Source organism: Salvelinus alpinus, chromosome 5 (genome assembly GCF_045679555.1).
Source record: "Salvelinus alpinus chromosome 5, SLU_Salpinus.1, whole genome shotgun sequence".
NCBI classification, from domain to species: Eukaryota; Metazoa; Chordata; class Actinopteri; order Salmoniformes; family Salmonidae; genus Salvelinus; species Salvelinus alpinus.
The window spans coordinates 69990385-70010195 of NC_092090.1; the positions used below are offsets into that span (position 1 = coordinate 69990385).

The following is a 19811-nucleotide window of genomic DNA, read 5'->3' on the forward strand; positions in this document are numbered from 1 at the left end:
ACACACACGGTTAACACTAGCTAGGACACACACACACACACACACGGTTAACACTAGCTAGGACACACACACACGGTTAACACTAGCTAGGACACACACACACGGTTAACACTAGCTACAACACACATACACACACGGTTAACACTAGCTAGGACACACACACACACACACACGGTTAACACTAGCTAGGACACACACACACACACACACGGTTAACACTAGCTAGGACACACACACACACACGGTTAACACTAGCTAGGACACACACACACACGGTTAACACTAGCTAGGACACACACACACACACACACGGTTAACACTAGCTAGGACACACACACACACACACACACGGTTAACACTAGCTAAGACACACACACACACGGTTAACACTAGCCAGGACACACACACGGTTAACACTAGCGAGGACACACACACGGTTAACACTAGCGAGGACACACACACGGTTAACACTAGCGAGGACACACACGCTTAACACTAGCTAGGACACACACGGTTAACACTAGCTAGGACACACACGGTTAACACTAGCTAGGACACACACGGTTAACACTAGCCAGGACACACACACGGTTAACACTAGCCAGGACACACACACGGTTAACACTAGCGAGGACACACACACGGTTAACACTAGCGAGGACACACACGGTTAACACTAGCGAGGACACACACACGGTTAACACTAGCGAGGACACACACACGGTTAACACTAGCGAGGACACACACGGTTAACACTAGCTAGGACACACACGGTTAACACTAGCTAGGACACACACGGTTAACACTAGCTAGGACACACACGGTTAACACTAGCCAGGACACACACACGGTTAACACTAGCGAGGACACACACGGTTAACACTAGCGAGGACACACACACGGTTAACACTAGCGAGGACACACACACACGGTTAACACTAGCGAGGACACACACGGTTAACACTAGCTAGGACACACACGGTTAACACGAGCTAGGACACACACGGTTAACACGAGCTAGGACACACACGGTTAACACGAGCTAGGACACACACGGTTAACACGAGCTAGGACACACACGGTTAACACTAGCTAGGACACACACGGTTAACACTAGCTAGGACACACACGGTTAACACTAGCTAGGACACACACGGTTAACACTAGCTAGGACACACACGGTTAACACTAGCTAGGACACACACGGTTAACACTAGCTAGGACACACACGGTTAACACTAGCTAGGACACACACGGTTAACACTAGCTAGGACACACACGGTTAACACTAGCTAGGACACACACGGTTAACACTAGCTAGGACACACACGGTTAACACTAGCTAGGACACACACACACACGGTTAAAACTAGCTACGACACACACACACACACGGTTAACACTAGCTACGACACACACAACATAGTTAACACCAGCTAGGACACACACAATACACACGGCACTTTTGTGTTATCTACTAGACACGCTTTTCTCCAACCCTAGGCCTCTCCAGCTCAAGATGTATGTAAGCTCTGTGTGAGATAACAGTTCATGAGGTCAGCCCTGTTCTTCAAGAGTCCGTCAAATCAATCTCAGCCCTACATCTCTCTCTCATCGGAGACGTCTAGAACCTCTGATGTCCTGCGTTATACACAAGAGGTCTGTCACCATTACCACTCCCTTACCCAGGGGATGGAGATAAGAGAAGGGGGCAGTAGGTTCCAGAGAGGGGCAATAGAGTCCTAGGTCACGTCCCAAATGGAACCTTATTCCCTAAATAGTGCACTACCTTTGACCAGGGCCCATAGAGCTCAGGTCAAAGCCCTGGTCAAAGTTAGAGCACTATATAGGAAACGGGGTGCCATTTGGGATGCACCCATAGCCTGGGCTTACCGAGTGTGTGTTGATGATCTCATCTATAGAGATGTAGATGACAGGCTTGCTCAGAGTCACCATGTCAGAGTACTCATCCACGTTGAACTTCTCCTCTGGCTCGGGGACATCACACGCAGCCTGGAAAAACACCCTGCCAGACAGGATCAAAGCATTCGGGTTGTTCACTACCACACCAGGAAGATTTAAAAAAATGTTTTATTTAACCTTTATTTAACTAGGCGAGTAAGTTAAGAACAAATTCTCATTTTCAATGACAGCCTACACCGGACGACGCTGGGCCAATTGTGCGCCGCCCTATGGGACTCCCCATCAGGGCTGGTTGTGATACAGCCTGGATTCGAACCAGGGTGTCTGTAGTGACGGCTGTAGTGCCTTAGACCACTGTGCCACTCGGGAGACCCAGATAACGGGACACATTTGTAATAGTAATATTATCAGTTTACAAGGAACCATATACACTGCTCAAAAAAATAAAGGGAACACTTAAACAACACAATGTAACTCCAAGTCAATCACACTTATATGAAATCAAACTGTCCACTTAGGAAGCAACACTGATTGACAATAAATTTCACATGCTGTTGTGCAAATGGAATAGACAAAAGGTGGAAATTATAGGCAATTAGCAAGACACCCCCAAAAAAGGAGTGATTCTGCAGGTGGTGACCACAGACCACTTCTCAGTTCCTATGCTTCCTGGCTGATGTTTTGGTCACTTTTGAATGCTGGCGGTGCTCTCACTCTAGTGGTAGCATGAGACGGAGTCTACAACCCACACAAGTGGCTCAGGTAGTGCAATTCATCCAGGATGGCACATCAATGCGAGCTGTGGCAAAAAGGTTTGCTGTGTCTGTCAGCGTAGTGTCCAGAGCATGGAGGCGCTACCAGGAGACAGGCCAGTACATCAGGAGACGTGGAGGAGGCCGTAGGAGGGCAACAACCCAGCAGCAGGACCGCTACCTCCGCCTTTGTGCAAGGAGGTGCACTGCCAGAGCCCTGCAAAATGACCTCCAGCAGGCCACAAATGTGCATGTGTCTGCTCAAACGGTCAGAAACAGACTCCATGAGGGTGGTATGAGGGCCCGACGTCCACAGGTGGGGGTTGTGCTTACAGCCCAGCACCGTGCAGGACGTTTGGCATTTGCCAGAGAACACCAAGATTGGCAAATTCGCCACTGGCGCCCTGTGCTCTTCACAGATGAAAGCAGGTTCACACTGAGCACATGAGCACATGTGACAGACGTGACAGAGTCTGGAGACGCCGTGGAGAACGTTCTGCTGCCTGCAACATCCTCCAGCATGACCGGTTTGGCGGTGGGTCAGTCATGGTGTGGGGTGGCATTTCTTTGTGGGGCCGCACAGCCCTCCATGTGCTCGCCAGAGGTAGCCTGACTGCCATTAGGTACTGAGATGAGATCCTCAGACCCCTTGTGAGACCATATGCTGACACATGCACATTTGTGGCCTGCTGGAGGTCATTTTGCAGGGCTCTGGCAGTGCACCTCCTTGCACAAAGGCGGAGGTAGCGGTCCTGCTGCTGGGTTGTTGCCCTCCTACGGCCTCCTCCACGTCTCCTGATGTACTGGCCTGTCTCCTGGTAGCGCCTCCATGCTCTGGACACTACGCTGACAGACACAGCAAACCTTTTTGCCACAGCTCGCATTGATGTGCCATCCTGGATGAACTGCACTACCTGAGCCACTTGTGTGGGTTGTAGACTCCGTCTCATGCTACCACTAGAGTGAGAGCACCGCCAGCATTCAAAAGTGACCAAAACATCAGCCAGGAAGCATAGGAACTGAGAAGTGGTCTGTGGTCACCACCTGCAGAATCACTCCTTTTTTGGGGGTGTCTTGCTAATTGCCTATAATTTCCACCTTTTGTCTATTCCATTTGCACAACAGCATGTGAAATTTATTGTCAATCAGTGTTGCTTCCTAAGTGGACAGTTTGATTTCACAGAAGTGTGATTGACTTGGAGTTACATTGTGTTGTTTAAGTGTTCCCTTTATTTTTTTGAGCAGTGTATTTCTGATATCTACCCCAAAATAAACAAAACAACAAATAATATTGAAATCAACATAACGGCTTAAAGACAAAACATATCCTGTTGAATCAGGGTTTCTTCAAAAAAATTGACAGTTGTGGTTTTCAGTGACTGGAGTTCAAATTGATTGCCAGTAAAGATGAGTCAACTCTGTTTGGAGGGAGGGGCAGAGAACTCTGGGAACACAACTGTGTCCCTTTCTCTCACTCTCTCTGTGTGTGTGTCTAGTGTTTGAGTGTGTGTGTGTCTTGAGTTTGAGTGAAGACACACTACCCCACTTTCCTGGCCGACTTCTGCACTTTCACTTTCTCCTGGCTCACCTTTGGCTCACGTCAACTTAACCCTGTTCTGACTTTCCTGTGACCTCCCAAGCGTTTCCCGCTACAGCCCGCTCTGTCTTAAATGATTCCTTTCTGCTTCATTAGATGGAACATTTCTCTGAGCAGTTCTATACAGAGTGAAAGTGAACATTATCCAATAGGCTTGAAAGTTGTAGTTCTTTACTCTCACCTGAACTTCTGGTAGGTCTGGGAGATGTAGTTATTCATGGAGGTCATGTGGGCATTCTCTCCCTCGAACAGCTTGTTGGCGGCGGCATGCTGCAGCATCTTGGCCACGGAGCCCAGGTTACGACGCTGGTCAGAGTGGAGCTGACCTCCGGCTGACATGTCGATGATGTCGAAGCCGTCCGGAGCCACTATGGCTGGGTTCATGTAGCGGTAGTACAGCAGGTTGCCTACAATCTGACAGCCAACGCGCACACACACACACACACACACACACACACACACTTTGTTAAACATAGCTGCATAGCTTCCCAAAGGACTGTTATATCTAAGGACCTGTATTAATCATTGCGAGCTGGATGACTACCGTGTCAGTGAACACTAGAGGAACTGTAACAATATCCACAACAATATCAGCAATATACATGGAAGGTATACGAATGGCAAAAGAACGATCTAATGTCACATGTAATACTCCGGTCTTATACCTTCAACAACTCATCCTCTGTAGCGTCAGGGAACTTTTCATGAAGGGAATGCTTTAGGACCTTTGCAATGTATCTCATGCCATAGCTACATGCAAAACAAAACATGGAGATCATGTGAAATTGACAGTCATTACATAGATACACAACACAGTGATTTGATGTACAAATGATAGGAAGCAATAACATAAAATGCAGGGGACTGTGACCATTTCAGAATGAGGGGTGTATTTTGGGCAGTTGTATAAAATAATACCTTGGTTGCCCCCTTGTGGAGTAAATTGAGTACTGCAGAGTGTGGAGTCAACAGTTGTCTAAACCAGTAACATGGATGGTTTCTAACCCTCTATAAGCACTGATTTGTTTACCCTTCCATAAACACACCACAGGGTTGCCTCCCAAATGGGACCCTATTCCCTTTATAGTGCACAGGGTGTCATTTGTGGCGCAGCCTGGCAGTTTGGGTTTCTGCCCTGGCCCAGACTGACAGGATGTTTTCTAGTCCTGTTCCCATACAGCTTCACTTTTCAAAATGCATCCTTCCATCCTCCCTTGGAGTGATCGCTGATCTATCACTATTGGAGTTCTGCTACAAGGCTTTTACAGAACCACTCATGTCAGATCAGTGATTGCATCAAGAAATAAAAAGGAATGAAAGAAAGACGGGTGCATTTTTAAAGAATTCCAAAAAGGCCTGAGACATACGGGATGTTATCCAGTGACGACACAATGGAGTTGAGCACTTTGTCTGTGGCCGTCCGCAGCGCCTGACTGGAGGACTCCAGCTTGGCGCGCACCTCCTTGTGTGACATGGCCTGGTCCGGTGTCACCTCGTAGGGCAGTTTACTAAGAGAGGGGGTACAACAGTGAAGTCAACGTGTGTATGTGCATGTCAGACCTGGTTCAAATACATGTCTATTTTGATTGTATTTGATTATTTGAAATACTTATTTTCTGTGTATTTGAGTATTGTCTAATAACGTGGCCTGACTATTGGAAATATTTGAAAGTATTTTCAAATACTTATTTCAAATACTATTTTGAAATGCCTAGGTTAAATACATGGGAGTGTATTTGAGTCAGTGTGTTTTCAAATAAATCATATCTAAATACTTACTTCCAAAGGTCTTTGAAAATGATTGAAATACCCTAAATAGTATTTGAACCCAGGCCAAACAATAAATGCATTACGTTGGTTCAATGCTGTAACACAGAATAAAACAATTGATGGTAATGACTGCCCATTACTATCACTTATAAAGGCATCATTTATTGACATTGCTTTGCCAAATAAAATATTTGGGTTCTGTATATTACATATGTTTTTAGTATGATAACGACTTTATTATTATATTTATAAAACCACAATGATAGTAGTGACTGCCCATTACTGCATAGCACTTATGAATAAACCATCCTTTAAACACATTACTTTAATAAAATATTTCAGTTCTTGTGCTGATAAACAAAATATTTGATGACTTATTTTATTCTTAGTCATCATCTCATCTCTGCTCAGGGAGTAGCAACCTGCCAGCCATCTACCTCCGTGCTCCCAAAAGAGTCATCCTCCAGAGCTGGCTAGCTGCCTGTGGTCTGACGAAATCACTATTTCAGTAGTTCTTCTAAGTAGATAAGGCATACTTTTAAGACTGCCAAATAACAACTGTCAATCAATTAGCTGTATTGTCGGGTAGAGAGACATCTAAGCAACCGCTCTATCTCTCTCTTGTCTCTCTTCCTCTCCATGTCTGTCTACGGCACTGAGGTATAATAAGAACAGGTCTGCCGGTCCCACAGGCTTGCCCGGCAAGAACCAATGAGAACAAGCAGCTTTCGGCGCAATGGATTCTGGTCATTGTAGTTAATTGCCACATTTTCTGCACTTAACTATGATGAGTTAACGTCTCACAGAAAAATCTCTCCAGAGAAACGGCACATGGCACGTTGAGTGCACAGAAATAATTGAACCGTCAGTCAACCAGTTATTTAAAAAACGAAAATAAACTGAAAGGTTGGTTAATCGCTCAGCACTAGTGTGTGTGTCTGTCCCACCTGGCCTCTCCAGTGTTGGTCTCCAGCTGGTTGACCCAGGCCTTGTACACATCCACAGGGTTGGTGTTGATGCCCAGGCCCTTGTCCTCGATGATCTCCTTAACAACAGGCGCCAGCAGCTGCCGCAGCGTGTTGTGACCACGGGCTCCACGGTTGAAGCTCACCACCATCTTGATGACCGTGGGGTTCCCGGTCACGATGTCCTGGATCTGGTCCACCTTGGACCTGAGGGGGGGTGGGGGGGTTTGATAGATTTATCATACAACTTTAGTATTCCTTTATATTCAATCAGGAAATATCAGACAACAATTTAAGAACAAATTATATATAATACTGTATATGATTGGAGAGGGTCCTTGAGTTATGAACAAGGGGGACAGTGGATTCCCTAGTAGCCTGGTTTACTGACTGTTGCATTAAACAGCGCTACTGTACATCGTTGCCCTATCTGACCAATGAGCTAGCAAAAATGAGAGAAACAAAGGCACCCAGGAAAAACCATCTATAGTTCCTGTATAAGGGGTGTGTACGATTTGGGACAGGTGGACACTTCCACTCACTTGATCTCCTCCTCCAGAGCGGTCTTAAAGAGTTTGAGAAGCAGGTACTCCTCTCTCTGGTTGGAGGCGTAGTTATACAGGGTGAAGATCACTGTGTCCATGAACTTAGTGGACTTGTTCTGTGGCATCTGGAAGATCAGCTTGGCCAGGTATGAAGGGTTGGTCTGTGGAGCAGGAGAGGACCTAGGGGTAAAAGAGTTTGCGTGTATGTGTGTGTGTGTGTGCGCGCATGTCTAAGCGTGTGTGTTTAGAACTCACCTGTAGCAGGTAGAAGAGGTGCTGGTAGGCCTCTAGTTTCTTCCTTTTGCCTTTGCTGAGGCCCTTGATGCCCTGCCTGTCCCCTGCAGCCAGCTCCTCTTTACTCTTCTTCTTCAGCTTCTTACTGTGGGACACCACATCCTGGGAAGACAGACAGCAAAAACAGATGCGGCAGCATGTAAAAGGCCCTTCTCACCTATCCAGTTGTATTTGATCAGTGATAGCTTTAAGGAAGACAGGGATGTATTATCAAAGTATCTGAGCAGCAGGCCTATTACTGTTGTAGACAATAATGTCCTGTCTCCAGAACCAGTTGTTATCAGCAGCATAAGGCAAATGGTTTTGGAAACTGTGGCAGGTCTGTTTGTTAAAAGCATAGTTTCTCAGTTGAGTTGGAAAGCACTGTTTGTCAGTTGTGTTCCCTCAGTGTGTTAAACTATAAAATGTCACCTGTAGGGTGATCCTGTTCTTGACCAGTAAGCCGATCTTAATGTCCATCAGGTTCAGGTCTTTCTCCATCTGCTGATTGGAGCGGATCTTCGTGACCACTTCCTCCCTGAGCCGTGTCACTTCCTGTTCCTCCAGCAGGTCCAGGCTGCTTTGTTCCAGCAGGTGGACGAACTTACGCACCACCGAAAGAGGAGGGTCCTGGGCCCCGGCTACAGGGCAGAGAAAGACACAGAGAGAGAGACACACACACACACACACACAATGGTTTCGCATTGCATCAGAGAAGTTCAGGTAGTTCCATCTCTCTTCGAAATCGTAACTTCTTTGAAACCGCGTGACGTATTAAATGCTGTCTAAACTCACTGAGTGTTCTGTAGTCGTCTCTGGCTTTGTTAGCCTTGAGGAAAGCTTGGATCTTCACTATTTCTTTCTCCTGAACATACAAACAAGACAGAAGGGAATCAATCTTCAGTAAATGTCACTGAGGTATAATAGGAGTCATACTATATGACTCCATCTCAATGACATAAACCCTCATTTTTTATGTAGGTGTTGTGTTACTCACATGGTCTATGAAATACTGCAGTCTTTGAGAGTATTTACGTTTAGCTCTCCACATCTTTACAAATGACTGAAGCTGGACCGGGAGGAAAACAACAATGTTAGCAACTCGTAGCTGTGTGTTTCTGTTGAGGTTAAACTGTGTGTGACATCTCTCCTGATTATTGACACTTTATTTCTCACTGTTTCAAACAAATGTTTTCTCTTTCAAATAAGGCTCACAACTTGTTACCTTGACGACAGTCCCCACGTTGCTTTGCAACACGTTGAGTCTGTCTTTGTATACCTTCCTCTGTTTGTAGCCCTTCCAGGAGGCCTAGACACAAACATTATGACATTAAAATCATCTGTGTGTGAGTAAACTCCAAAAGCAGTATGTGAATTTTAACTGTAAATAGGAAATTCTTGTTTTACTTAAAAAAAATAAAAACAGTGTAGAACATATGACACCGTACCTGTAGTCGGACCACGTGTGGCTGTTGTTGTAGTAGGTAGTCCAGTCTCTGGGCGTGAGCTCTTCTCACCAGGTAACCTCTGATCCTGGCCTGTAGCTGGGTTACCAGGGTCTCGTTGGCCAACCATAACTGTTCCCTGTTATACTCCGCTGTCACACCTCCAACCACACTCTGACCAGAGGACACATACAACACTAGATTAGATTTAAATGTGTAAAGCATTATAAATGACTCAGAACATGTGTGTGGTCTCTGGTGGTGTTCTGTGTGCTATGTATGGAGAAGGGTATTCTGTTAACTGATATTTTGTGGTCTGTGTCATGCAACAAGAATAATACATCATGTCTTAGGGGGCGGCAGGAAGCCTAGTGGTTAGAGCGTTGGGCCAGTAACCGAAAGGTTGCAAGATCGAATCCCCGAGCTGACAAGGTAAAAATCTATTGTTCTGTCATTGAAAATAATAATTTGTTCTTAACCGACTTGCCTAGTTAAATAATGGTAAAATGTAGAAAGAATACATTATTTTGTCTGAAGAAATAATACATAATTTCTTATGTAGAATCCAACATAAATATGACAGGGACCTGTATTTCCTCTCTGCGGAGCTGTGTGCTGTTGTGTGTGAAGTCCTCTGGCTCCTCCCAGGTCCCCTCTCTGTTCTCCAGGTTGTAGTAGTAGTCATAACTGTCCTTGATACAGTGTCTCACCCACACACTGTCACTGCTGCCTGCTAGAGGAAACAACACCTGGACATCACACCCACTCTCACTGCTGCCTGCTAGAGGAAACAACACCTGGACATCACACACACACTGTCACTGCTGCCTGCTAGAGGAAACAACACCTGGACATCACACACACACTGTCACTGCTGCCTGCTAGAGGAAACAACACCTGGACATCACACACACACTGTCACTGCTGCCTGCTAGAGGAAACAACACCTGGACATCACACACACACTGTCACTGCTGCCTGCTAGAGGAAACAACACCTGGACATCACACACACACAGTCACTGCTGCCTGCTAGAGGAAACAACACCTGGACATCACACCCACTCTCACTGCTGCCTGCTAAAGGAAACAACACCTGGACATCACACCCACTCTCACTGCTGCCTGCTAGAGGAAACACCTGGACATCACACACACACTGTCACTGCTGCCTGCTAGAGGAAACAACACCTGGACATCACACACACACTGTCACTGCTGCCTGCTAGAGGAAACAACACCTGGACATCACACACACTGTCACTGCTGCCTGCTATAGGAAACAACACCTGGACATCACACACACTGTCACTGCTGCCTGCTAAAGGAAACAACACCTGGACATCACACCCACTCTCACTGCTGCCTGCTAGAAGAAACAACACCTGGACATCACCCACACACTCTCACTGCTGCCTGCTAGAGTAAACAACACCTGGACATCACACACACTGTCACTGCTGCCTGCTAGAGGAAACAACACCTGGACATCACACCCACTCTCACTGCTGCCTGCTAGAAGAAACAACACCTGGACATCACCCACACACTGTCACTGCTGCCTGCTAGAGGAAACAACACCTGGACATCACACCCACTCTCACTGCTGCCTGCTAGAGGAAACAACACCTGGACATCACACACACACTGTCACTGCTGCCTGCTAGAGAAAACAACACCTGGACATCACACACACACTGTCACTGCTGCCTGCTAGAGGAAACAACACCTGGACATCACACACACACAGTCACTGCTGCCTGCTAGAGGAAACAACACCTGGACATCACACCCACTCTCACTGCTGCCTGCTAAAGGAAACAACACCTGGACATCACACCCACTCTCACTGCTGCCTGCTAGAGGAAACAACACCTGGACATCACACACACACTGTCACTGCTGCCTGCTAGAGGAAACAACACCTGGACATCACACACACACTGTCACTGCTGCCTGCTAGAGGAAACAACACCTGGACATCACACACACACTGTCACTGCTGCCTGCTAGAGGAAACAACACCTGGACATCACACACACTGTCACTGCTGCCTGCTATAGGAAACAACACCTGGACATCACACCCACTCTCACTGCTGCCTGCTAGAAGAAACAACACCTGGACATCACCCACACACTCTCACTGCTGCCTGCTAGAGTAAACAACACCTGGACATCACACACACTGTCACTGCTGCCTGCTAGAGGAAACAACACCTGGACATCACACCCACTCTCACTGCTGCCTGCTAGAAGAAACAACACCTGGACATCACCCACACACTCTCACTGCTGCCTGCTAGAGGAAACAACACCTGGACATCACACCCACTCTCACTGCTGCCTGCTAGAGGAAACAACACCTGGACATCACCCACACTGTCACTGCTGCCTGCTAAAGGAAACAACACCTGGACATCACACCCACTCTCACTGCTGCCTGCTAAAGGAAACAACACCTGGACATCACCCCCACTCTCACTGCTGCCTGCTAGAGGAAACAACACCTGGACATCACACACACACTGTCACTGCTGCCTGCTAGAGGAAACAACACCTGGACATCACACACACACTGTCACTGCTGCCTGCTAGAGGAAACCACACCTGGACATCACACACACACTCACTGCTGCCTGCTAGAGGAAACAACACCTGGACATCACACACACTGTCACTGCTGCCTGCTAGAGGAAACAACATCTGGACATCACAAACACTGTCACTGCTGCCTGCTAGAGGAAACAACACCTGGACATCACACCCACTCTCACTGCTGCCTGCTAAAGGAAACAACACCTGGACATCACACACACTGTCACTGCTGCCTGCAAGAGGAAACAACACCTGGACATCACACACACTGTCACTGCTGCCTGCTAGAGGAAACAACACCTGGACATCACACACACACTCTCACTGCTGCCTGCTAAAGGAAACAACACCTGGACATCACACACACTGTCACTGCTGCCTGCTAGAGGAAACAACACCTGGACATCACACACACTGTCACTGCTGCCTGCTAGAGGAAACAACACCTGGACATCACACACACTGTCACTGCTGCCTGCTATAGGAAACAACACCTGGACATCACACACACTGTCACTGCTGCCTGCTAAAGGAAACAACACCTGGACATCACACCCACTCTCACTGCTGCCTGCTAGAAGAAACAACACCTGGACATCACCCACACACTCTCACTGCTGCCTGCTAGAGGAAACAACACCTGGACATCACACACACTGTCACTGCTGCCTGCTAGAGGAAACGACACCTGGACATCACACCCACTCTCACTGCTGCCTGCTAGAAGAAACAACACCTGGAAATCACCCACACACTCTCACTGCTGCCTGCTAGAGGAAACAACACCTGGACATCACCCACACTGTCACTGCTGCCTGCTAGAGGAAACACCTGGACATCACACACACACACACTCTCACTGCTGCCTGCTAGAGGAAACAACACCTGGACATCACACACACTGTCACTGCTGCCTGCTAGAGGAAACAACACCTGGACATCACACACACACTCACTGCTGCCTGCTGCTGAGGAAACAACACCTGGACATCACACACACTGTCACTGTTGCCTGCTAGAGGAAACAACACCTGGACATCACACACACTGTCACTGTTGCCTGCTAGAGGACACAACACCTGGACATCACACCCACTGTCACTGCTGCCTGCTAGAGGAAACAACACCTGAACATTACACGCACACTCTCACTGCTGCCTGCTAGAGGAAACAACACCTGGACATCACACACCCACTCTCACTGCTGCCTGCTGCTGAGGAAACAACACCTGAACATCACACACACACACTCACTGCTGCCTGCTAGAGGAAACAACACCTGGACATCACACACACTGTCACTGCTGCCTGCTAGAGGAAACAACACCTGGACATCACACACACTCACTGCTGCCTGCTGCTGAGGAAACAACACCTGGACATCACACACACTGTCACTGCTGCCTGCTAGAGGAAACAACACCTGGACATCACACCCACTGTCACTGCTACCTGCTAGAGGAAACAACACCTGAACATCACACACACACACTCACTGCTGCCTGCTAGAGGAAACAACACCTGGACATCACACACACTGTCACTGCTGCCTGCTAGAGGAAACAACACCTGGACATCACACACACTCACTGCTGCCTGCTGCTGAGGAAACAACACCTGGACATCACACACACTGTCACTGCTGCCTGCTAGAGGAAACAACACCTGGACATCACACCCACTGTCACTGCTACCTGCTAGAGGAAACAACACCTGGACATCACCCACACACTCTCACTGCTGCCTGCTGCTGAGGAAACAACACCTGAACATCACACACACACTCACTGCTGCCTGCTGGAGGAAACAACACCTGGACATCACACACACTGTCACTGCTGCCTGCTAGAGAAAACAACACCTGGACATCACACACACTGTCACTGCTGCCTGCTGCTGAGGAAACAACACCTGGACATCACACACACACTGTCACTGCTGCCTGCTAAAGGAAACAACACCTGGACATCACACACACACAGTCACTGCTGCCTGCTAGAGGAAACAACACCTGGACATCACACCCACTCTCACTGCTGCCTGCTAAAGGAAACAACACCTGGACATCACACCCACTCTCACTGCTGCCTGCTAGAGGAAACAACACCTGGACATCACACACACACTGTCACTGCTGCCTGCTAGAGGAAACAACACCTGGACATCACACACACACTGTCACTGCTGCCTGCTAGAGGAAACAACACCTGGACATCACACACACTGTCACTGCTGCCTGCTATAGGAAACAACACCTGGACATCACACACACTGTCACTGCTGCCTGCTAAAGGAAACAACACCTGGACATCACCCACACACTGTCACTGCTGCCTGCTAGAGGAAACAACACCTGGACATCACACCCACTCTCACTGCTGCCTGCTAGAGGAAACAACACCTGGACATCACACACACACTGTCACTGCTGCCTGCTAGAGGAAACAACACCTGGACATCACACACACACTGTCACTGCTGCCTGCTAGAGGAAACAACACCTGGACATCACACACACACTGTCACTGCTGCCTGCTAGAGGAAACAACACCTGGACATCACACACACACTGTCACTGCTGCCTGCTAGAGGAAACAACACCTGGACATCACACACACTGTCACTGCTGCCTGCTAGAGGAAACAACACCTGGACATCACACCCACTCTCACTGCTGCCTGCTAAAGGAAACAACACCTGGACATCACACCCACTCTCACTGCTGCCTGCTAGAGGAAACAACACCTGGACATCACACACACACTGTCACTGCTGCCTGCTAGAGGAAACAACACCTGGACATCACACACACACTGTCACTGCTGCCTGCTAGAGGAAACAACACCTGGACATCACACACACTGTCACTGCTGCCTGCTATAGGAAACAACACCTGGACATCACACACACTGTCACTGCTGCCTGCTAAAGGAAACAACACCTGGACATCACACCCACTCTCACTGCTGCCTGCTAGAAGAAACAACACCTGGACATCACCCACACACTCTCACTGCTGCCTGCTAGAGGAAACAACACCTGGACATCACACCCACTCTCACTGCTGCCTGCTAGAGGAAACAACACCTGGACATCACCCACACTGTCACTGCTGCCTGCTAGAGGAAACAACACCTGGACATCACACCCACTCTCACTGCTGCCTGCTAAAGGAAACTACACCTGGACATCACCCCCACTCTCACTGCTGCCTGCTAGAGGAAACAACACCTGGACATCACACACACACTGTCACTGCTGCCTGCTAGAGGAAACAACACCTGGACATCACACACACACTGTCACTGCTGCCTGCTAGAGGAAACAACACCTGGACATCACACACACACTCACTGCTGCCTGCTAGAGGAAACAACACCTGGACATCACACACACTGTCACTGCTGCCTGCTAGAGGAAACAACATCTGGACATCACACACACTGTCACTGCTGCCTGCTAGAGGAAACAACACCTGGACATCACACCCACTCTCACTGCTGCCTGCTAAAGGAAACAACACCTGGACATCACACACACTGTCACTGCTGCCTGCAAGAGGAAACAACACCTGGACATCACACACACTGTCACTGCTGCCTGCTAGAGGAAACAACACCTGGACATCACACCCACTCTCACTGCTGCCTGCTAAAGGAAACAACACCTGGACATCACACACACTGTCACTGCTGCCTGCTAGAGGAAACAACACCTGGACATCACACACACTGTCACTGCTGCCTGCTAGAGGAAACAACACCTGGACATCACACACACTGTCACTGCTGACTGCTATAGGAAACAACACCTGGACATCACACACACTGTCACTGCTGCCTGCTAAAGGAAACAACACCTGGACATCACACCCACTCTCACTGCTGCCTGCTAGAAGAAACAACACCTGGACATCACCCACACACTCTCACTGCTGCCTGCTAGAGGAAACAACACCTGGACATCACACACACTGTCACTGCTGCCTGCTAGAGGAAACAACACCTGGACATCACACCCACTCTCACTGCTGCCTGCTAGAAGAAACAACACCTGGAAATCACCCACACACTCTCACTGCTGCCTGCTAGAGGAAACAACACCTGGACATCACACCCACTCTCACTGCTGCCTGCTAGAGGAAACAACACCTGGACATCACCCACACTGTCACTGCTGCCTGCTAGAGGAAACACCTGGACATCACACACACACACACTCTCACTGCTGCCTGCTAGAGGAAACAACACCTGGACATCACACACACTGTCACTGCTGCCTGCTAGAGGAAACAACACCTGGACATCACACACACACTCACTGCTGCCTGCTGCTGAGGAAACAACACCTGGACATCACACACACTGTCACTGTTGCCTGCTAGAGGAAACAACACCTGGACATCACACACACTGTCACTGCTGCCTGCTAGAGGAAACAACACCTGGACATTACACCCACTGTCACTGCTGCCTGCTAGAGGAAACAACACCTGGACATCACACACCCACTCTCACTGCTGCCTGCTGCTGAGGAAACAACACCTGAACATGACACACACACACTCACTGCTGCCTGCTAGAGGAAACAACACCTGGACATCACACACACTGTCACTGCTGCCTGCTAGAGGAAACAACACCTGGACATCACACCCACTGTCACTGCTACCTGCTAGAGGAAACAACACCTGAACATCACACACACACACTCACTGCTGCCTGCTAGAGGAAACAACACCTGGACATCACACACACTGTCACTGCTGCCTGCTAGAGGAAACAACACCTGGACATCACACACACTCACTGCTGCCTGCTGCTGAGGAAACAACACCTGGACATCACACACACTGTCACTGCTGCCTGCTAGAGGAAACAACACCTGGACATCACACACACTCACTGCTGCCTGCTGCTGAGGAAACAACACCTGGACATCACACACACTGTCACTGCTGCCTGCTAGAGGAAACAACACCTGGACATCACACCCACTGTCACTGCTACCTGCTAGAGGAAACAACACCTGGACATCACCCACACACTCTCACTGCTGCCTGCTGCTGAGGAAACAACACCTGAACATCACACACACACTCACTGCTGCCTGCTAGAGGAAACAACACCTGGACATCACACACACTGTCACTGCTGCCTGCTAGAGAAAACAACACCTGGACATCACACACACTGTCACTGCTGCCTGCTGCTGAGGAAACAACACCTGGACATCACACACACACTGTCACTGCTGCCTGCTAAAGGAAACAACACCTAGACATCACACCCACTCTCACTGCTGCCTGCTAGAGGAAACAACACCTGGACATCACACACACACTGTCACTGCTGCCTGCTAGAGGAAACAACACCTGGACATCACACACACACTGTCACTGCTGCCTGCTAGAGGAAACAACACCTGGACATCACACACACACTGTCACTGCTGCCTGCTAGAGGAAACAACACCTGGACATCACACACACACTGTCACTGCTGCCTGCTAGAGGAAACAACACCTGGACATCACACACACACAGTCACTGCTGCCTGCTAGAGGAAACAACACCTGGACATCACACCCACTCTCACTGCTGCCTGCTAAAGGAAACAACACCTGGACATCACACCCACTCTCACTGCTGCCTGCTAGAGGAAACAACACCTGGACATCACACACACACTGTCACTGCTGCCTGCTAGAGGAAACAACACCTGGACATCACACACACACTGTCACTGCTGCCTGCTAGAGGAAACAACACCTGGACATCACACACACTGTCACTGCTGCCTGCTATAGGAAACAACACCTGGACATCACACACACTGTCACTGCTGCCTGCTAAAGGAAACAACACCTGGACATCACACCCACTCTCACTGCTGCCTGCTAGAAGAAACAACACCTGGACATCACCCACACACTCTCACTGCTGCCTGCTAGAGGAAACAACACCTGGACATCACACACACTGTCACTGCTGCCTGCTAGAGGAAACAACACCTGGACATCACACCCACTCTCACTGCTGCCTGCTAGAAGAAACAACACCTGGACATCACACCCACACACTCTCACTGCTGCCTGCTAGAGGAAACAACACCTGGACATCACACCCACTCTCACTGCTGCCTGCTAGAGGAAACAACACCTGGACATCACACCCACTCTCACTGCTGCCTGCTAAAGGAAACTACACCTGGACATCACCCCCACCCTCACTGCTGCCTGCTAGAGGAAACAACACCTGGACATCACACACACACTGTCACTGTTGCCTGCTAGAGGAAACAACACCTGGACATCACACACACACTGTCACTGCTGCCTGCTAGAGGAAACAACACCTGGACATCACACACACACTCACTGCTGCCTGCTAGAGGAAACAACACCTGGACATCACACACACTGTCACTGCTGCCTGCTAGAGGAAACAACATCTGGACATCACACACACTGTCACTGCTGCCTGCTAGAGGAAACAACACCTGGACATCACACCCACTCTCACTGCTGCCTGCTAAAGGAAACAACACCTGGACATCACACACACTGTCACTGCTGCCTGCAAGAGGAAACAACACATGGACATCACACACACTGTCACTGCTGCCTGCTAGAGGAAACAACACCTGGACATCACACCCACTCTCACTGCTGCCTGCTAAAGGAAACAACACCTGGACATCACACACACTGTCACTGCTGCCTGCTAGAGGAAACAACACCTGGACATCACACACACTGTCACTGCTGCCTGCTAGAGGAAACAACACCTGGACATCACACACACTGTCACTGCTGCCTGCTATAGGAAACAACACCTGGACATCACACACACTGTCACTGCTGCCTGCTAAAGGAAACAACACCTGGACATCACACCCACTCTCACTGCTGCCTGCTAGAAGAAACAACACCTGGACATCACCCACACACTCTCACTGCTGCCTGCTAGAGGAAACAACACCTGGACATCACACACACTGTCACTGCTGCCTGCTAGAAGAAACAACACCTGGAAATCACCCACACACTCTCACTGCTGCCTGCTAGAAGAAACAACACCTGGAAATCACCCACACACTCTCACTGCTGCCTGCTAGAGGAAACAACACCTGGACATCACACCCACTCTCACTGCTGCCTGCTAGAGGAAACAACACCTGGACATCACCCACACTGTCACTGCTGCCTGCTAGAGGAAACACCTGGACATCACACACACACACACTCTCACTGCTGCCTGCTAGAGGAAACAACACCTGGACATCACACACACTGTCACTGCTGCCTGCTAGAGGAAACAACACCTGGACATCACACACACTCACTGCTGCCTGCTGCTGAGGAAACAACACCTGGACATCACACACACTGTCACTGCTGCCTGCTAGAGGAAACAACACCTGGACATCACACCCACTGTCACTGCTACCTGCTAGAGGAAACAACACCTGGACATCACCCACACACTCTCACTGCTGCCTGCTGCTGAGGAAACAACACCTGAACATCACACACACACTCACTGCTGCCTGCTAGAGGAAACAACACCTGGACATCACACACACTGTCACTGCTGCCTGCTAAAGAAAACAACACCTGGACATCACACACACTGTCACTGCTGCCTGCTGCTGAGGAAACAACACCTGGACATCACACACACACTGTCACTGCTGCCTGCTAAAGGAAACAACACCTAGACATCACACCCACTCTCACTGCTGCCTGCTAGAGGAAACAACACCTGGACATCACACACACACTGTCACTGCTGCCTGCTAGAGGAAACAACACCTGGACATCACACACACACTGTCACTGCTGCCTGCTAGAGGAAACAACACCTGGACATCACACACACACTGTCACTGCTGCCTGCTAGAGGAAACAACACCTGGACATCACACACACACTGTCACTGCTG

General features: G+C 49.0%; 1 protein-coding gene across 2 annotated transcripts in view; it reads right to left on the reverse strand.

Annotated features, from left to right (window-relative positions):
- Positions 1–19811, reverse strand: part of LOC139576641 (ras GTPase-activating-like protein IQGAP2) — a 98766-nt gene that overhangs the window by 9300 nt on the left and 69655 nt on the right. The window contains exons 18-30 of one of the 2 annotated variants that reach the window (XM_071402941.1): positions 9858–10000; positions 9274–9444; positions 9051–9134; positions 8823–8894; positions 8621–8690; positions 8258–8466; positions 7808–7948; positions 7550–7713; positions 6990–7214; positions 5640–5780; positions 4938–5022; positions 4454–4686; positions 1894–2026 (exon numbers count right to left, since the gene is read on the reverse strand). In XM_071402941.1, the coding sequence (XP_071259042.1) occupies positions 1894–2026; positions 4454–4686; positions 4938–5022; positions 5640–5780; positions 6990–7214; positions 7550–7713; positions 7808–7948; positions 8258–8466; positions 8621–8690; positions 8823–8894; positions 9051–9134; positions 9274–9444; positions 9858–10000 (1871 nt within the window). Of the gene's footprint in view, positions 1–1893; positions 2027–4453; positions 4687–4937; positions 5023–5639; positions 5781–6989; positions 7215–7549; positions 7714–7807; positions 7949–8257; positions 8467–8620; positions 8691–8822; positions 8895–9050; positions 9135–9273; positions 9445–9857; positions 10004–19811 lie in introns of both variants that reach the window. The other variant, XM_071402940.1, reaches the window with a different exon arrangement.